At 28.8% G+C, this 21,064-nt stretch overlaps 1 protein-coding gene across 1 annotated transcript; it reads left to right on the forward strand.

Moving 5' to 3' along the window:
* The first annotated feature begins 7,426 nt into the window (after positions 1-7,426).
* LOC145836180 (kelch-like protein 35) lies at positions 7,427-11,927 on the forward strand. Its single transcript, XM_082943998.1, has 3 exons — positions 7,427-7,436; positions 9,509-9,640; positions 11,119-11,927. The coding sequence occupies exons 1-3, from the start codon at positions 7,427-7,429 to the stop codon at positions 11,925-11,927; spliced, it is 951 nt and encodes a 316-aa protein (XP_082800124.1).
* The last annotated feature ends 9,137 nt before the right edge of the window (positions 11,928-21,064 follow it).

Genomic DNA, 21,064 nt, shown 5'->3' on the forward strand with positions numbered 1-21,064 from the left:
AATTTTTTTTTAATGCTAAAATACAAAGTCTTTTTTAAGTATATAAGTACAACAGCATGCATTATTAGAGGGGAAAGCTAAGCAAACTATTGTTTTAAAGTAATCATACGTGAGGTAATTATTTTAGATAAATTATCAGTTTACACAGAATGAATTATTAAAATACGTTTAAATTAATTTTAATGATGTTAAGAAAGAAGGTTAAACAAGTATGATAATTAAAACTAATAATATTAAACTATTAATAGCTTTAGAGCAGGGGTTGGTTAACTGCGGCCCGCGGGTCGCATTGAAAAAATTTTCAACTAGTTTAATATATTAATATTCTCAAAAAACTATAGTTAAGTTTTAGTGTTATGTTTAAAGGATAATCTATCGCCTAATTTTTTATTGTTCAAAAAATTATCTTTAAATTTCTTTTTTAAACAATATAAAAAACGTTTGTTTTTTGACCTACCCGCCTCTGCTTTAGACAATGGTAGAGTTAAGTATAAACTGATGTTTTGTAGTATCGGAAATATTACTTATAGTATCAAAAATGGTTGCAGGGATCAACAGCTTTTAAAAGAGGCAGCTAAATTCATTTAAAAATACCTTCCACCATACTGATTTGTTAGATAAAGGTCTTAGCGAGTGTTAGTACTTTTGAAACGTTTGCTAAAAACAAAAAAGTTATGAGATGGTAAATCAACAACATCTATTGTTTGTTCAAACTCTAGTTAAAATCCCATATTTTATGGCTTATTGTTAAAACATATTTTTTTTCGGCCGGTGTCTGACCCGCAGGCTGTAGTTTGCGGGTCTTATATTATATTTTTCAAACAGAGTATATTGACACTGTTAAAATTTTTTGTAGATAATTAATTGATAATATTTTTTTCTTCTTTAAAATAATAATAGAACACCTAAAAACCACTAAACTAAAAAAGTATAAATTTTTAAACACTAGCGTATTTTTGATTATAGAAAGCTGTTTAAAAATTTGTAAACATTAAAAATGTTGCTTTAAGATACTTGCACTTTCAAATTAGAATGATCAAAAACACAATCCGTAAAACATTTTGGCAGAAGTCTCTGGGTAGCTACTCGATTTTAGCTTGTTTCAATATGCAGCTTGATTTTCTAGAGGAGAACTTAAATGATATAAAACTAAATATCACAACATAAGAAAGAATAGTTATTAGTGATCTACCGGGTGCGGATACTAAAAAAAATCCTAAAGATTTCAAGTTGCTTCCTAATGTATATAGAATAGAAGCTTACACATATCAAAAAAGTATAAATTACTGCTAAATTAGTAAAAAGTGTTTGAAGAAAATTATTTATTTGTAATAAACAAAACTATCGGTATTGTTCAAAGACTATTATAAAAACAAACAAAAAAAAACGTCTCGCTGAAAAATTTAAGTTCCATATATGAAACTTCATTCGAAACTATTACGTATACTACTATCTACAATTACAATAAACTTATATTTTCGCTTTTTGTATGCAAGTTAAAAACGAAATACAAATAATTTTTTTTTGGTAAACTTTAGGTTAAATATTTACTGTTACAAAAAAACAAACATTAATTTTCGTAACTGTTTAGAATAAGACAAAGTTACAGCTATTAATAACATGGATTTATGATAAATTGTAAATATAGTTTCAACTATAGTAAAGACCTGAAATAGAAGGGTTATACAAGTTATAAAGAGTTTTTACACTCGACTTAATATTAAGCTTTTGCCATTACAAAACAAAACTTGAAAATAATATAGAATACTTTCTTCGAGACTGTTTTAAACATAAATCGAACTAAATTTGTAAAAGTCAAATCTACTCTTTTAAACTACATAAAATCTAATTAAGTTTTTTAAATTGTGATGAAGAAATTAAAGCTTTTCAAAATTCTTTGGAAAAATCGAGTACGCTTTTGCTCAAACAACTTACTAACCTCAGAAAATAATCTTTCAAAATACACAGAAGATATATTGTTGAAAAGCTGGCAAGATATAGGTTTTTGTCTTGTTTCCTACAATTTAAGACTACAGCGTCTTCAGTTACTGTTACATTTTTTCAAACAAACAAAACCTTTTAATTTCTTGTTTAATATTTTAGTCTATCAACTTTTGCTCGTTTTCCTGGGTGGCTGTTATTGTTTGCGTTTCGAGCAAAGAATAGAAACTTGAAATTTTTGGTAACAACACTTGTTGAGGGTTGCGGTTTTAGAATTTTTGATGGTAATAAAGTTGAATCCTGTAGACAAGCTTCACAACAGGTATTGTTTTTTTATTGTAAAATATAGGATACATCACTCTAAAAAGACTTCTTATCAATTAAAACGGCGCTAAAAAATATGAACATTTTTACAGCCTAGAATTTACTAAGCAAAAATATAATAACTAAGGTATAAAAACAGGAACTAGCCGAAATGAGTAAAGTAAATTCAGTGATCTACCGACTAATTTTGAACAATAAGATAATTGTCGCAATGGAAGCTGTTTTTGTAAATATCAACAACAATAAACTGTTTTAGTTTGGTTCACTAACTTAAAAAACAACTAACTGTAGCTAAATCAATACTACTTAACTTAATACAAAATTAAGTTAACTCTATACTGACTAAATGTTTTATAAAACTTTATCATGAAATAAATTTTTAAATCTAATTTAAAGTCTAGAGCTTATAGTATTTGCACAGTTTGAAGCCTTAAACATTAAAAAGAATTCATGGATGTTTATAACTTACTTCTATGGTAGAATACATTATTAGTTAATTTCTCGCTTAGTTTAAAACATTTAAAAACTTACAACTTACCTACTTACCTGAAAAAAGTATACTTGAGAATATATCTAAAGTTCTGTCAGTGAAAAAGTCACTTTTGGTATCAATAAAATTTTATCTGAGATTTTTTTTAGAAAAAGTTCTTACAAACGTTTGAGCTTAATGTTTGAGCTTTTTAGCTTACTTGTTAAAAAGAATCGCTGTATTTACTCAAGCATGAAGTTTTCATGTAAAAAAAACAAAACTTTATTACGCTGCACTGCTGCAGTGCTCAAACGTCATAAAAATGTTGGCATTTTAACAAGTCCGCTATGAAATTTTGGTAATAATTTTTTTTTGTTAATTTCTATTAAAACAAAAGTGTTGCATAGTAATGAAACTGTGGTTTTCACATTCTGTTTTATTGTTTTGAATGTTTAGTAATGTGGAGTTAACACATATGAAAGTTTAAAGTGTGCATTAAAGTAAAACTATCAACTAGATACTCTATTCAGCCACCGTTTTATGTTGTTAAGATCCGGCCATTAGTTATAATTAGACTTATCTTTAATAACTACATGTTAATATAACAGTGTATGTTTGTTTTTTTAAGATAAAAGGTATATATTTAAACATTAGTTAATTGTTTTAACTACTTTTGAGTAAGATATAAATGTTAAGTTCCTTAATTATTTTTAGTTAAACTTATTTTTTTCTTAAGTTTTAATTCATTTTCAGTGATTTATGATAGTAATTTGTGTTTCTGAAATATAGTTCGAATACAATTTTATTTTATATTTTTAATAGAAGTTTGATCTAATTCCTTGTTGTGTCTAGCTTATATAAATTAGCCTCTACTATATATAAGAACTTGAAAACACCCTTTTTAAATACGAGTAATATTCCCTATAACTTTAGTATATTAATACCCTTTAGTTACAGAATGGTAATTTTTTTCGTTTACAATTAATGCTGCCATTGAGTTTGAGCTAGCAATTACTTGTAAAAAAAACAAATCCATTTACTTAATATGCAGTGTTTTTTTAAAGATATGCATATGTAGTGTAAAAAGGAGTTTTTAATATTTGACTCTAACTACAAGTAAAAAGAAAGCAAGTATTTTCATTGATCAGAATAAAGAAATCAATGTTGAAAAAGAACTTAGTGTATAAAAATCTTTCAGTCCTTAAGCAGAGCTACACATGTATTTTTTTCTAAAATTACTTTGAGCTAAAAAATAAAAAAAAATCTTTTTACTATTAAATATTTTACTTTAAAAAAAAATTTAAAAAAATATAAAGTTAAACATTTAAACAGGGTTGCTAAAAAACCTGGAATCTTGAAAAAACCTGGAACAAAATCACTAAAAAACCTGGAAAACAATTTTTACGTCTAAAGTAGTACAATTTTAGTTTGACACGAAATATCTACTACATAAATAAAAAACAACTGTCTTTATTAATTGTTTTATTAAAAAGACATTTAAAATAACTGTACAGTATTTTTTTTAATTTTGTTATAGTACTTAGCACAGTTTTTAACCTTAAACTTAGCTTTAAACTAAAAAGAGACCCAAAAACAAGTAGCTTTCAAAACCTGAAAGAAATTTAGAAAAACTGGAAGAAATTTCCCAAAAAAAAATTGCAAACCCTGATTTAATGAATTTTTAAAAGGTAGAATAAATTTTTTCTTTGAGTAATAATCAGATACACTTAAAAATATTATCCTAGTTGGTAAGCTCAGAATGTTTTAGTTTTACTTTAAGTTCTACACATTAAAGTTTAAAGCCTTACCAGTAAGAAAAAACTTTAAAAACAGTGGACTGCACAATTAACTTTTGTTGAATTTTAGCAGTCTAGAAAGACTGTAATGTTTTATTGGCACACTAAGCAAACTTTACTTAAAACTTTTAGTTCTTTGAGTTTTTAAATTAACTTAATCATTTTTTATTTCACAGGTTAAGCATGTCGCATCATAGGTTACGAGTTATAAAAATACTTAAAAGTATCAAAAACAACATTAAAAGTCTTAAGAAAAATCTTGTTAATGCTAACACTGAAAACTTTGAGATAATCAGAATATGCAAGGAGAACTCAACTGACTGCAAACATATTCAAAAATTAAGTAAGACACAAATTTTATTTTTTATTTATTTGATGTTAAATTATAATAACACACTTATTTTAACAATAAAGTATGTACCAGTTAAATTCAAAAATTATAAATAGGTTAATATTAATTTTGCCTTTTGGTGACTAAAACCTAAACTACATAAAGCTTATTGTAAAAAAACTGACGACCGTGAACTTGGCTTGAATCGCTTTTTTTGAATTTTTTTTTACCAAACTTATAACAAATTATTTTCAATTTTTTTAATGCTAACTTAGAACTTTTTTTTGTTTCTAATATAAGTTCTTTTGCTTTGCCTTTCACAATAATTAACATCAAATTGGGGTTTTATTTTTTAATGGGCCCCTTTAAAAATTTAACGTTTTTTTCATTTTTTTACTTAACACCTATTTAAAAAAAAAAAAAATTATTTTTTTTCAAGTTTGTTTTTTTTTAACATACTTATTACACTGAGTTTAATAATGTTATTAGTTTTAATAATTTTACTTTCAACTTTTTTTTATAACAAATGCCTAAATCAATTTTTCAGCAAAGTTCTAAATTTGCACGATTTTCGTTTTTTTAGTTTATGGTTTTATTAATAATTTAATATTTCTATATTAGTTTTTATTTTTAATGGACTTGTATATTCAAATTTTATGATGTTGTCATATTTTTTCTTAATTTATTATTATTTTTTTAATATATGACCCATACAATTTTTTATACCTTAAATTACGTAAACAAAGTACTCAAGTGATAAGAACTAAGGTAAAATTTTTATGGATTATATTTAAAAAAAAAAATTGTAAATCAAGAAAAAAATATAATAGCGTCATAAAACTTGAATATACAAAACCATTAAAAATAAAAACTATTATAGAAATATTATATTTTTGTAATAAAACCATGAACCAAAAAAAACGCAAATCGTAAAAATTTAGAATTTTGCTGAAAAATTGATTTAGGCATATTTTATAAAAAAAATAGTTGAAAAAATAAATTAGTTTAATAGTTATCTTAAAAAAAAACAAATTTGAAAAAAATAACTATTTTTAGAAAAAATAAGTGTTGAGTAAAAAAATGCAAAAAAACGTTAAGTTTTTAAAGGGGCCTAACTACAAAAATAAAACCCCAATTTGATGCAAACTATTGTGAAAAGCGAAGAAAAGAAGGAACGTTCTTTAGAACAAAAAAAAAAGTTTTAGTTTAGCATTAAAGAAATTGAAAATAATTGGTTTTAAAAATTGGTTTAAAAAAAATCACAAAAAAAGCCAATCAAGCCAAGTTCACGCTCATAAAAAACTGATCATCTTAATATATTTTAAACATTTAGCACTAATCTGACTATCAGTGGTTCAGTTTAGTGGTGATTGTGTTGGTGGAAGAATATTTTGATTTAGCCGATAATAAAAAGTCTTACTTCTAACTTGGTAGCGTTTACTAATTAAAAATTTCAAGTACTTACATATATTTAAAGTATTAATCGATAATTTACATAAAACATTTTGAATTGATGTATATTTAGAACTTATTCATTTTTAAAGTTTAAATGCTAATCAAAAATTAAAGTACCATGACTAAATTTGATTAACTATAAATTTGCTTTTAAACCATTAAAGTAAAACAAATGTCTTTTACCAATTCTTTTTAAAAACTTGAAGTGTTTTTCTTTTAGGTTTAAAAATAGATAAATGAAGACTTTTTGTCCAGAACAGTACTTAGAATTTTGTTTAGACTTAATTAGTAAGGTACCGGATCCAGGAATCGGCTTGGTTTTCCTTAATTTTGCTCTGCTCAAGATCCAATGTCGACCCGTATCTTAATTTGAAAAATATAGGATCTTGTTCCGGTTAGATCCTAATCTATTTAGTTTTGAGGAGCAGTAGTTTTTTGAAAACTTTTCGAAATCAACCACACCAAAATTAGAACGAAGTTTTCCTGAACACCCAAGTAAAAACTTAAACATAAACGATTTTAAGATACTAGTACATGCTTTTACAAAATATGATAAATGCATTTTGTAGGTTAACAGTATTAATAAAAGCATATAAACTAATTAATTTAAACTAATCTACCTACGACTTTTTAATCACAGATCAATAGAAAATTATAAAGTGTTTTGAGTACAGTCTAGTATATATGTTTTATGTAATGTATTTTGTTTATTTATTTTTTCTTAACTAAGTTAGTCTTTGCATACTTTTTTGATCTTTTATAATAAGGTTAGGAAACCTTTATGTAGGTAAGTGCAATTATATGTACAATACTAATTTGTTAGACGTAAGCTTTTGAAATAAGCTTTATTTTTGTTTAACTGAGAAATTTTATAAAATAAGTTGTGTTTATAAAGAACCTCTACTAAAAAAGCCGAAAGGTTACAAATTACATTCTTAAACTTTAAACTTATTAAAAAACCCAGTTATTCATGCATTAGAGAATATGCATTTGTATGTAAATATCTCTAAAAAACACAATACAAAAGATACAATACAAAATATAATAAAGAAAATAATTTACTTACATCATATTTAAATAAAACATTACAATGAAAAGCAAACTATAAACATGATTTTAGGTTAAAACTTATATGATGTCTGTCTTTACTGTTTAAAAAATATAGAACTGTTTTTCGAGCCTAATTTTAATAAGAGATAGAAATTATTTTCAAATTAGGGATTGGCAAAGTACATATTGTACAGTGGACCTAGCCTGCCAAGCAGAAAACTCTGGTGTGAGAAGTTTTTAGTTGTAAAGCAACATACATGTATTTATCTTTTTTATGCTAAATGTGATCTTCAAATGTACTATTGGTAAACCATAGCACTTAAAAGTATTTATTTCGAAACAACTTTGCTTTTTAGATGTGAAAAATGTATTTTGCACAACTTTGCATAATTATGCGACTTGTCGAAATATGTTTTCGGAATATGGCCCACAAAAGGCTTTTCTGTAATGATCTACCGAGTCCAAAAATTTCGGATTTAGCCGAGTCCGAATCCAAATCTTATTTTCAAATTAGGATTCGGCCGAGTCCGAATCAAAATTCAACTTTGAAATTTGGATTCGGCCGAATCCGAGTCCAAATATTTTAACATTATTTTACAAAATTTAATTGCTTTTGAATCCTTAATTCCTGGAGTTTCATAGACTTATAATCATCAAGGCTAGTTTGCCTGATATCTTCAATTTTTCTTTACTGTATTTAAAACTACGATGCAAAACATGATACTACTAAATACAAACCAATGTATCTTCAAATATTTATTAAGTTTATGCTATAAAAAGCTTAAGCTTTATTTATATTAACCTAGTGAGTCCAACTTACTTCATGAAATTAACAATTTAATCAAATTGTATTTTAGCTTTTGTATGTATTTACATTCCTAACAAAATAGAAAAAGAAATATTTTAATATAAGCATAATAGCATAGAGCTAAAAATTTGCGAAAATCTATTTCAATATAATTCATTTTTTTCTTATTTAAACGATTAAATTTATTAATATTTTTTGTCATAAAAGTTTGACATTAAGAAAAAAACTTAAAATATAAATAAAACACTTCTAAAATCTACTAACAGAACCTCCAAAATGGAAAAATTAACAAAATAAGCTTTATAAAGTTGTGAGAATATATAAAAAAACGTATTTATCATAAACAAACTACCAACAACATTTACATTATTCAGGGTTGTCACTCTTTAAGTCAAAAAATCTGCCCCGAGTGATTTTGAACTGTCCTGAGTCACCTCGACATTTTTCAAATCCTTAGAAAAAAATTAACATCTTTTCAACATCAATTAAAATCAAGTTTTTAACAAAATTGGTTATAAAATAAAGTTTTGAAACTAATTCAACTAAATCTCATTCAATACATATGAATACTAGCCTAAAATTTTTAAAGTTTTAAAACATCCCTGATGAATTTATTAAAAATTAAAAGTATCCTGAGCTCCCAGAACCTCCAAGAGATTTTTAAAACTTTTAGAATACCCTATGTTTCCCTGAATGTTGGCAACCTTGATTGTTATAATTGATAAAAGGTAACGAACAAACTATTTAAAAATATATGTTTTTTGTAAACATACTTCTGCTAAAACTAACTAAAAACAGTATAAAATTAGCCCAATCATTTTTTTAAAGCTGTTGTGTTTAAAGATATATAAGAAATAAAGGTCTCCACTTATTGCTAAAGACAGGGTTGCTAAATGTTTTTGGCAAATTTGTCGAGGTTTTCAAAAAATCCTCCAGGTTTTCTAAAGCACACATTTTTTGGTCTTTAGTTTAAAGTTTATTTTGAGGTTAAAAACTGTGTTAAATTGTATGCAAACATTCAAAAGATACTCCTTTAAAACTGTTTTTTTTATAAAAAAAATTGTGATGATGCTAAAAAAGATATCTATATGATAGATTTCATTGTGTAAAATCAAAATTTTACTACTTAGCATCTAAAAATTGTTAAAATTTCAGGTTTTTTAGTGATTTTTGTTCAAAATTCCAGGTTTTCTTGTCTAAATAGTCAAATTCCAGGGCTTAAAACTTTTTGGCAACCCTGTAAAGAGAATGATATAACTTTAATTATTTTAAAACTTTGTTTTCATAACAATCATTTACTCCAAAAATAGAACATCAAAAAAAAAATTATTAAGAACTGGTGAACTACGGATGTTGGTGGACCAACATCCAAAGTCTCAGTTGGGACTGGTTGACTGTCTGTGGGATGATTGACAACCTGACCTTTTTGCCCATATTTTCCAGCAGACGGGGTGACTTCTTAGAACGTTTATGCTTAGGACCCTATGCTGGCAGTTTGGTGTTTGTATTATTTAAGTTAGACATAATAAAAATAATATGCTTTTATACTAATTTATTATAATGTATCAGTGAATTTTATCTATCAATACTAAAGACTATTCAAGACTACTTTATATAAATAGTGAAGGATCTATTATACAAAAGAACCACGTAACAACTTTATAAAACTTCTTACTCAAAAAATAAAACCTGCTTTCAAAACTTAAATTACTAGGCAAATGTTTTTTAATGTTAATGTTGCATCATTGATTTTAAGCCTTATTTCTCATAACTGCAGCAAGCTCTAAATATTCTCTTAACGTTCAGAGTTTAACAATGAATAATGAAAGTAGTTGCAGCATTTCATTGCAAATTAATTAAGATTATATTATTAACGGATTTTTTTTACTTTTAGAATATTGTTTTAAAAATAAATATTAAAATGTTTTAGATTATATCATATAAATTTTAAATTAAATTTATCTGTTAAATAAATAATAAAACATTAGCAATAAATATATAGACAAAAGTATTCAAGCATCTGCTTTAATGTTACATATTCAAGTTGCATTTTTCTTTTTTTTGTTAAAATAATGCAGCAGTTCATAACAACGAGCAAACATAAAAAACTAAACATATGATCAATAAATAAGAGCAGCTATCCAAAAAGCTGAGATTAAACGCCTCAAGTGTTTACTTAATTTTATTTGAGAATCTAACAAAACTAATATATATAGTTTTCATACTGTGTGCAAAACTCTAAATCAAAATTGATAATGCTTTTATAAATGAAAAAGCCCGTTTTTTACCCACTCATGCGTAAAATCATTAACTAGTTTTAAATTTCATTTAACTTTTGACAAACAATTAAGTAAAATTCAAAAAGTTTAAAGTGGTCTACCGAGTCTAAAATTTCGGATTCGGCTGAATCCGAGTCTTATTTTGAAATTTTGGATACGGCCGACTCCAAATTGACCGGATTCGTCCGAATCCGAGTCCGAATCTTGGATTGGTAGATCACTACTTTTCTGGTTAAACCAGTCCATAAACTAGAAAATGTTTTATTCCCTATTGTAAGTAATAGATAAATAAAAGACATGATACTAAAGTATAATTATGTATTTAAAGTTTTTAATTTATTTAAATATTCGGAGACAGACCTTGCCGGTTCAAAGTTTTTTAAATATTTTTGAACCTGCCGGATCCTGATTTTTTTTTTCTCCGGTATAAACCCTTGTTTTCAATTCAATTAATAATTGTAGTCACAAAAGTTTAAATTTTTTTTAAGAAAGTTAGACGTAGAATTGTGCATAATTTTCTTTTTTTCTTTTAATTATTTCAATTTAGTCACAATTTGCGATCAGCTAAATTTGATATAAAATAAGTATTTTTTAATTTTTAATTTTCTTAGTCTGTGTAAAAATATAGTACTTGTTGTTTAACTTCAAATACAAATTTGTTTTAGGAAAACTGAAACCTACTGAGTTGGACAAGTTCATTGCTGTGTTGAAAACAAAGTGTTGTATTTTGTTGAATGAAGACAAAGAACATAAAGCATGCAATTTCATAAAAACAAGAATTGACGTTGACAACGTTCTAGCAGTTTACGCCTTTGCGCAGTTGTTCAAACTTTCAAACGTCTCCAAACTTTGCTTGAGGCTCGTTGAACGCTGTTTCTCCATTCTTTCCGAATCGCCGAACTTCCTGGAGCTGGACGTGGCGTGCGTGGCAAAAATACTTTCAAGCGACGAGCTGGACGTTGATTCCGAGATGGAAGTTGCCGACGCCGCGGAAAGCTGGCTGCTCCACATGCCCGACGAACGTTCCGGGTTCGCGCGCCGTCTTTTGCATAAAGTCCGCCTGCCGCTGCTGTCAGCTCCCGCCCTGAACCGTTTAACAAACAAACCGTGCTTCGGCGCAAACTGCGGCGGCAGTGCTGATGACGTCATAAGAGAAAACCCGAGCCCGCTCGGGACCACGACTCGGTACTGCAACCAACACAGCTTTGATGTGTTCGTCAGCGGAGGTTTCATTCATTATGGCATCGGGAACGCTTTCAGTGACGTTTACCTGGTCAGAGCAAACAGCTTTGAAGTAGAGAATTACCCGAAGTTGAAAACGGCGCGACACACCTCCGAAATGCTTTGCATAAGAGGAGAACTCTACGCTTTTGGCGGTCTTGACGCCGAGCGCCGGCCAATAAGGTCCGTCGAGAGGTACTCGCCCCGCGCCAACGCTTGGGAAGACATAGCCGAGATGTGCGACGACCGCTAGTTCTTCTGCGCGACTTCTTTCATGGGCGACGCTTACGTCATGGGGGGTTTCTACTCAGAGTGCTACGACCACGTGGACGTAACCGGCTCCTGCGTGAAGTTCAACTTGAAAAGCGGAACGTGGTCGGACACCGCGCCGCTGAACCCAGCGAGGAGCCACGCGGCCGTCGCCGTGTTCCGAGGAAGGCTCGTCGTTTGCGGAGGAAGGGAAGAGGCGGTTTGGGGGAAAAGCGTGGTAGCTTACGACCACGTGGAAGACGCTTGGACGCCAATGCCCAGCATGGTCGAAGATAGACAAACGCACAGGTTGGTCGGCGCCGGGAACAAGCTGTTTGCGTGCGGCGGCTCCTGCAAAACGTCGTTTGAAGTTTTCGACGCGACGTCCAACAAGTTCGTTTTACTGAACCCGCCAGAGCAGTTCTTTGATATTACTCTTAATTGCCCTGCCAAGGCCGTGACCATCGGTAAAGAGCTTCATGTGTTTTACAGTTATAAAAACTCAGTTGTTATCTACGATTTAGAAAAGGGTGGGTGGCGTGTAGAACCGTGTGGATTTAGAGAATATTTAGGATTTTACAGCTGTGCTAAACTGCCTCATTTTAAACTAACCACAACTTTCTCTCGATCAAAACCAGGTTTTACCAAACTGGGCCAAGTGGACTCCTTAGGGACAATTACAGAAATTTAGGGGGCTGTGTTCAGCAAAGGGGGTGGCATGAGCCGTTAAGGGGCCGGGGCCATGAGGTCATAAACTATTATTTTTACTATATATTCTAGAGTTGATTATAATGAAGCAAAAAAAAAGGTTTTAGGCGTTTTTAATAGCAATTTTAAAATATATACTAGATATTATGAAAAGTTTTTGGAAATATAGAAAGCCACAAGGCCATAATTTAAAACTTACACTAGGTATTCTGGGGATTGATGATGAAGAGCAAAAAAAGTCTTGAGCGGCTTTAATGGTAGTTTTTCGAAAAATATTGTCTGAGGGGGCCATAGCTTTTTTAATTTCTTTAAAGGGGGCCATTGAATAAAACTTTCAGAAACCCTGAAATAAAAAAAAAACTCTTATAAAACATATTTGAGTTTAGTTAAAATTATTTTCTTTAGATAAATGTAAAACACCTTATTATGTTAAAATTAGATACAAATTGTTTTTCTTACTTTTCGATTGATTTACTGAATAAATAATTTAAATAGCTTTAATTATGTTTCGTTATTTACTGAGATTTAATTTGTTTTTTACTTACTTGATTTAAAAAAAAAACATAATTTTTTTAGTTTAAAACCCTTTGTTGTTCATAATACTCGGCTTCACCTAAAATTTAAATGTTTGAGTGCTTTCAAAATTATTTTAAACTAAGTTTATCGAAACTATTTTTTAAGCAATATAAAATCTAGATATTTATGTACGCCATAGTAACAATTTCTGATATATTTTAAAGCTTTTACTGCAATTAAAACAATAGTTTTGTTTGAACAAATATAAAGTTTAAAAGTACTTATTTAGCGTAATTTTATATTAAAAGTAACTCATCTTTATCCAGTTAGTGTAATAAAGTTTTGACTAATTTTGTACGGAAAGCATTTATTTATTTATTTTATAGTGATCTTTTATAAAAACTAATGTTGTTTAATATACCAAGGAAAAAAAACATTTAAACAATTTAAGTTTGATTAGCAATTATTAATTACGCTGATTTAAAAATATCAAAATAAATCATTTTTTACTCCCGGTCATAAAGTTGAAAACAAAACAGTTAATTTACAAAAAGTTTTAATTGTTTTAACTGTTTTACGGCATCAATCTATTATAATTCAAAAACTTTATTTCATAAATTTCCTTTTTTTTTGAAAAAAAATATTTATATATTTAATATTTCGTGTCAGGGGCGTGTTTCGACCTGTTTCCAGGAGCCTCTGCACATCCTGAAACTATAAACAAGAAACATAAGAAAAAAAAAGCTTAGATTATTCATATAAAGCGTTGTTTTATCGAAAACTTTACTTTTATTTATAGATGATTTTTATTTTATGTTTTTAAAATAATAAATGTTGAATTTAAAAGATGTAACGACTAAGAAAAAATTTACATTTGATGTGCACAACTAGCTGTCAGCTTAAAGATATTTAAGCACATTATTTGATGATAATGTCATAATGAATTTATATTTCGAAGAAGCCGCCGATGGAAACTTTTTAATAAGTTTTTTAAAGTTTTTAACTGAAACTGTTAAAATAAGTAATAAATAAACAATTTCTGTGTTTTCAATAAAGAAAAAAAAATTTACTATAAAGTATTCAATGTAAATATATAAAAATTAATTACACTTAACTGCTCGTAAAAAATAAATCTTTGTGTAGAAACATCTGGCTATCATAATGAAAAATTTTTTGATGTGACTGTCGTATGAATCCTAAAAAAGATAAAAGCGTTTTCAGTGTACCAAAGGCTTATGGTCTGATGATGAATTGGTATGATCAGACTTTAAGCTAATTTGAGCTTGTTTCACGGGATACAAAAATTCAGGCTTAGGCTCTGTAGACTTTCGCCGATGTATTAATTGATTAAATTTTAGAAAGAACAAAATATTTAGTCGATATGTTTAAAGCCTATATTAACTTTTTTTAAGTTTAGTAAGTTTTTAAAAGTTTTATTTTGAACTATCAGTAATTTATTAGGGATATTATTTTATTTTATTAACTTGAAAACCGTTGCTACCACTTACTTATAGTTTGTTTCAAACAATATTTATACCGGCCAACATCAACAAAGTTGAGATGTTCGTACCATCAACAGTAAATAATGAACTTTACCACACGACCAACAACAACAGCATCCGAAACAACCTACGACCAGTTTCGTCATTGTTCGGACTACCTGCCTGATGAGTCCTAATAAGGACTAAACCGGTCGGTAAGCCCTTCTTGTTATTTAATACGGTAGCAATTAGTATTATTACATTAATCTCTTTAATCAGATTTAGTATTTAGTTACCTAGTAATCTGGAATTTGAGTCTGCAGCTGAGAGGAAAAAGTATGATCATCTAAATGGAAATTAAACTATAAAATAATTATTTTAACATCAGGCTTACTTTAAACTTTACTGAATAAATTAAACGACTCAAATTCTTTTATTTTAAATATATTTCTCCAATTTTTTTCAGAGAAGTTACAATTGAAACATTAAATTAAGCTAAAACGAAAACAAGGTATATTGTATAAATATACTAATTATTTAATTCAATTCAAGTGTAATCATCATATGTAAAAGTGAAAATTAACTAACACAAATTGCCTTTTAACTATGTAAGGCTTAAGTTTAACCAAATTATATTTTAACGGGAACCGTTCAGTTCCAACCCGCACACAATTCCCACCCGATCAATTCCAACCCAAATCAAATCCCACCCGATCATTTCCCACCCGATCAAATCCAACCCAATTCAAATCCCACCCGATCAAATCCAACCCGAATCAAATCCCACCCGAATCAAATCCCACCCGATCATTTCCAACCCGATCATTTCCCACCCGAATCAAATCCCACCCAATCAAATCCAACCCGAATCAAATCCAACCCAAATCAAATCCCACCCGATCATTTCCCACCCGATCAATTCCAACCCAAATCAAATCCCACCCGATCATTTCCCATCCGATCAAATCCAACCCAATTCAAATCCCACCCGATCAAATCCAACCCGAATCAAATCCCACCCGAATCAAATCCCACCCGATCATTTCCAACCCGATCATTTCCCACCCGAATCAAATCCCACCCAATCAAATCCAACCCGAATCAAATCCAACCCAAATCAAATCCCACCCGATCATTTCCCACCCGATCATTTCCCACCCGAATCAAATCCCACCCGATCAAATCCAACCCGAATCAAATCCCACCCTATCATTTCCCACCCGATCATTTCCCATCCGAATCAAATCCCACCCGATCATTTCCCACCCGAATCAAATCCCACCCGATCAAATCCAACCCGAATCAAATCCCACCCAAATCAAATCCCACCCTATCATTTCCCACCCGATCAAATCCAACCCAATTCAAATCCCACCCGATCAAATCCAACCCGAATCAAATCCCACCCGAATCAAATCCCACCCGATCAATTTCAACCCAAATCTAATCCCACCCGATCAAATCCCACCCGAATCAATTCCAATCCACATAATTCCTACTTGTTCAATTCCCAGTAAATTATCAAACCCGATTATATTTATTCTTGTACGAATTAAAAATTTTAATACGTTTGGAACTCACATTAAAACTTTTGTTTTTGTAGTTTTTAAAATCATTTGAAATATGAAATTAGTAAGGTAAAAACAATTTTTTTATTTAATCTAAAATTTTTACTGTTGCTTATTTTATCATGTTTTTAGTTTAATGTCATTTTTGTTTGTTGATAACTACGATAATTAAATAATTACGACTTGCGAACAACAGAAAGTTTTACTGTTACTTGTAAAATGCTATCATTGTTACTAAAGTTTAATCCAGATCAGGTTTAAATAATAAATAAGTTCTAAGTATTGGAACCATTTTCTATCATGGTAACTAACTTATGTCCAATTATTATTTTTTGTACGAGTTGGAACAATAGACATTGACACTTAATTATATTTTAGTTAAAACAACAAAATAATATAGTACTGTACAACATAGTTTTCTTTAATAAGAACTTTGGAATTTGAAAATTATATTAATGCTTATTTTATTAAAATATAGACCTAAATTACTTTTGTTCGTTGATTACTAGATTTTTTTAAGTAATTACGGCCGGCAAGAAATATTGGCCTATCTTTTGTAAAATGCTTTTCCGGCTAATACAATTCAGTCCAAATCAGGTTCAAAGCAAATTCAAGTTTTTTTAGTATCCGAACTATTTTTTATAACAAAGTATTATACGGTAGCTGGTTTATGTCCTATTAAGTCTACCTTTGTAACGACTATAGAAATTAATATTGCTCGGCAAAATTTTTTTAAATGCAATTTTTGGAAAATATTCTGTTTTATTAAGCTTAATGTTTCATATTTCTTGTTTAAAACAGTACTTCCTAAGTTTGATTTAAGAACAATTTTGAGTATTTGATGTCTGCGGCGCGAATAACTTATTATAGAAAAATTGGTCTTTTAAAAAAAAATTTTGTTTTATAAAAAAGTTCTTATTTGGTTGTTATTCAATTTCTTTAAGTCTTAGCTTTTAAACCAACTAAATTAATTGTGTACTATATCTACCTAAAAATGAGCTTATTTTGATTGTAACTATGAAGTTTTTTTTTTCTAAAACATATGTTTTATTATTTATGTGAAATTAGATGAGTTAAAAAAAAAATTAAACAACTAATGAAAACTTACAGTTACACAAAGACTGATGTAAATGTTTAAAATAATACAGGGTAAAATACATTTGTCTTACTGTATAATATAAAATCAAAATAATCGAAAATATGTTTAAATGCATATTTATCAATTGTCTTTTATGCTATTTTCAAACACCTCCTTAAAAATATTATAACTTATCTACCGCTATAGGACTTTTAAAAATTGAATTTTAAACATTTGTGTTAATAGCACTTTCAATAAATTTATCTTCATTAAGAATGTAGTATGAGAATTAAGCAATGATTTATAATTATAAATATTATTAACCAACTTATACAGATACTAATAAGTTGAAGTTATGGGCTTAAATGCCTCTTATAAAAATTGATTCAACTTGATCATAGCATTAATGATCAAAAATTTTTACATTTTTAATACAACTAAAGTTCTACATTAATAAAAACGAAAAAGTTACTATATATTAAAAACTAAAATAACTATCAAACAACTTTGTAAAGAAAGAATTTAAGACAAAAATAAACGAACACTAATACAGATGATACTTAATTTAGGTTATGTGCAATACCTCTGAGGAATTCCATAACAGTTCTTTGATTGCGCCCGATTACAATTGATTTTAATCTTTCGTCTAGGTTTTTGTATTTTTTCTGTTTCTTTTTATGAGGTTCACCCGAGTTCAATCTTTCGATTTGATTGCTTTGACTTTTTTGCTCTTTCATTATTTTATTAATACATTTAAACACTCCAGGTTTGGCACACTGCATGACAGCTTTGAACCTTCTGTGCCAACCCTCCACACAATTGTTAGTCCAAAAGCAGTTTGAAAGCGTTCTTTCATTGACATTTCAAAAGGTGATAGGAAACAATGGTGGTTGAGCGTCAACACCATTGCTACCAATATAGGTATTAATAAAATACCTAATAATTGGTATCGCTTCAGTTGGACAGTCGTTTTGCCGAAGCAAAAGATCTGCAGCCTCAATTACCTCTTCTACCGGTATAAACGCAAGAGCTGAAATGTGCTTTATATACAATGCAAAAGAGCCATCTTCAGCTTCATAGTTCGTTTTGCAGCCCTGTTAAAAAATATATATATCTATAAAAATTGTTGCATAGTCTTAATACTAATTTTATATATTTTTCATCATTTTTATGTATGACAAATAAATAAATTAATAGCTAAATAATATAAATAAATTATAAAACAAAATAATACTTTAAAAGTTTTAAGTATAATAACAACCTAATTAAAAATGATGTTAATTTAATAAAAATAAATCTCTACATTAGTTACATCACTGACTAACAACTTCAACTTAAAGAAAATAAGTACAAAACAAATTACTCACTTTTTCCACTACTTTACGGTACAAAGATTGCTGGAGATGAAAAAAGCATCCTCTTGTTGTTCCAGGAAAAATAAATTCAATGCTATTGATCGCAGCCTTTTCAAAGTCTGTTATCCACAGTTCTGGTGAAAGCGGTTTAATTCTATTTATTGTAGTCAAAAACATGGTGTATGTTTCTTGAGTTTTATTTTCAAGTAATGCAAATACCAATGGAAAAACCGCAGGTTTTTCATCTGTAGTGGTTTCCATGATTTCGCCGTGGATAGTATACAGTTGGCAGAAATGTCTAGGGGCGGTGCTGAACGTACCATCAGACATAACCTTTTTACACCTAGAAAGTAACTTAAGGTTTTTACTTGTGGCAAAAATTATTATTCTAGGGCCTTCTTCACCTTCAGAATCATACTGCAAAAAGTTAGTGCCATCATCTAGCTTGGTTAGAGCCTCCGGCAAGACTAAATCACGCAAGTTTTGGGGTTCTGGGATCACATTTCCAGCTTTTTTTCTTACCCGTCTGCTCAATTGTTTTAGGGCGTTTCTGCTTGGAAGTTGCATACCACAATTTTCTTCAGCCACCTCCAGCGATCGATTAACAGAGCTTTCTGTGTTTACCATGCCGGTCTTGCTAAGGGTTTTCAGCTCTTCTACTGCTTTACGTTTAATTTGTATAATTTAGCTTTAAGTTCTGATATATTTTATCTAATTATTCTAAAAAAACATTATTAATCAACTATTAATAAATCTACCTTTTTCTTTGTAGGATTTGGTAAATGTGAATGGGTACCTACTCTTTTTACTATTATACTTTCTTTTATGTGTACCTAAAAATAACAATAGTTATAAGAATCTACTTAAACACCTTAAAAATACTCCAAACTTTAGATTCTAAATGTACTTATAATTATAACTAAATTACTGTACTTTGCTATTAATTTTGAAAATATTTTTAGTGGTATTAATTTTACTATTGAAAAACTATTGTTTTTATCAAAATCACAGCAGGAAACTAAAATAGTGAAAATTAGTTAGCTAGGCTAGACTAATTACAGAATTGCCACTCTTTGAAACAAAACAACTGTCCTGCATAAAAAAACCTGCATAAACAATTTAGCAAAAAACACTTCATACTCTATGAAGTCATATTGACTTATACTTTATTTAAATGTTGATATTAGTAACTAATATCAATAATAAAAACGTAAAATAAAACTACTAATAAATTTACTTATTTAATTTTATTCAAAGAACAAAATAATTAAAACAGATTATAAAGTTTGTTTTTAATAAGTATCATTTTTATAAAGTTCAAAATTAATAAAAAAAGACTACACTGTTAACAATTTAACTAATTTAAGTTTTCTTTCTGAAAAAGATAGAAAAGAAGTTTGTTTGACAGAGCTTTCTCGTTTCTTAGCTGAAAACACACGGATTTGGATGAGTTTTGACACATCTTCAGGTGTGGCTTCTGTTTGGCAACGATAGTAAGCTAAGTAATCGTCCATTTTCTGCATAGCTTCTGTGTGAGAAAATGTACACTCATAAGGCTGGGAAACATCAATTTTGTCTTTAATACCATCATCAGCCTCTTTTTAGTTATCTCCAGTAATCATTGTAAAAATTCCTCGCTCGTCCATACGCTCATAGCCAGGTCCATTACAACTCATCCGGTTTTGAATATCATCTTCTGTAAATGTGACATTTAATCTCGCAAATTGCTGTATAAGCTCGTTATTGGAGTTTATAACTAACTATTGTAACTAAGCACGAACACTATGAAGTAAAACATAAGTTTGGAAGAAGTACTAACATTATAAGTTAACAACATATTGCTTGCTTCGTTATAAAAAAAAAGAATACTTTTTGTAGTAAAACTGTGATTTTTGCTAAATTAAATAAGTCTAGTCTACTTCTTGACTGAAACCGGCCGGATTAGCAGGAAACCGGATTAGCAATGACTGGATTAGCGAGAAAGTAGTTTGTAATAAACTACAGAACGTTCACTTAATTAATATTAGTTATATTAGTTCTACCTCAAGACAACAAAACGTATCATGTATGACTTATGAAAAGTAAATATTAAACTATACATAAATTTTAGTAGTTTGAAAATTACGTAGTTTTATTAGAAAACATAAACTGCTTTTAATAAATTATTCATTACCAGTGTTGCAAGAGTTATATTTTTTAAACCACCTAAAAACTAAATACTTAATAAAAGTTTTTTAATTTGTTTGTTTAATTTAAAATTTAACGCTCAAGCAGTTGACTTAAAAACATAGCATTTTGTTTTAACAAGTATGCTCTTTAAAATTTTGATGTGTTCTGACCAGTATTAATAATTATCTATCATTACTCTGAAATATTCTATCATATTAACAATTGTTTTATCTATTTTGACTTCAAAACTGATAGTTTTTCATACC

The sequence above is a fragment of the Thalia democratica genome, chromosome 1 (assembly GCF_965202585.1).
Source record: "Thalia democratica chromosome 1, ktThaDemo2.hap1.1, whole genome shotgun sequence".
Classification (NCBI taxonomy): Eukaryota; Metazoa; Chordata; class Thaliacea; order Salpida; family Salpidae; genus Thalia; species Thalia democratica.

Coding starts and splice junctions, on each gene's coding strand:
- LOC145836180 (XM_082943998.1), top strand. Junction 9,641..11,118: donor ACGGGGTGACTTCTTAGAAC/GTTTATGCTTAG, acceptor AATTTGTTTTAG/GAAAACTGAAACCTACTGAG.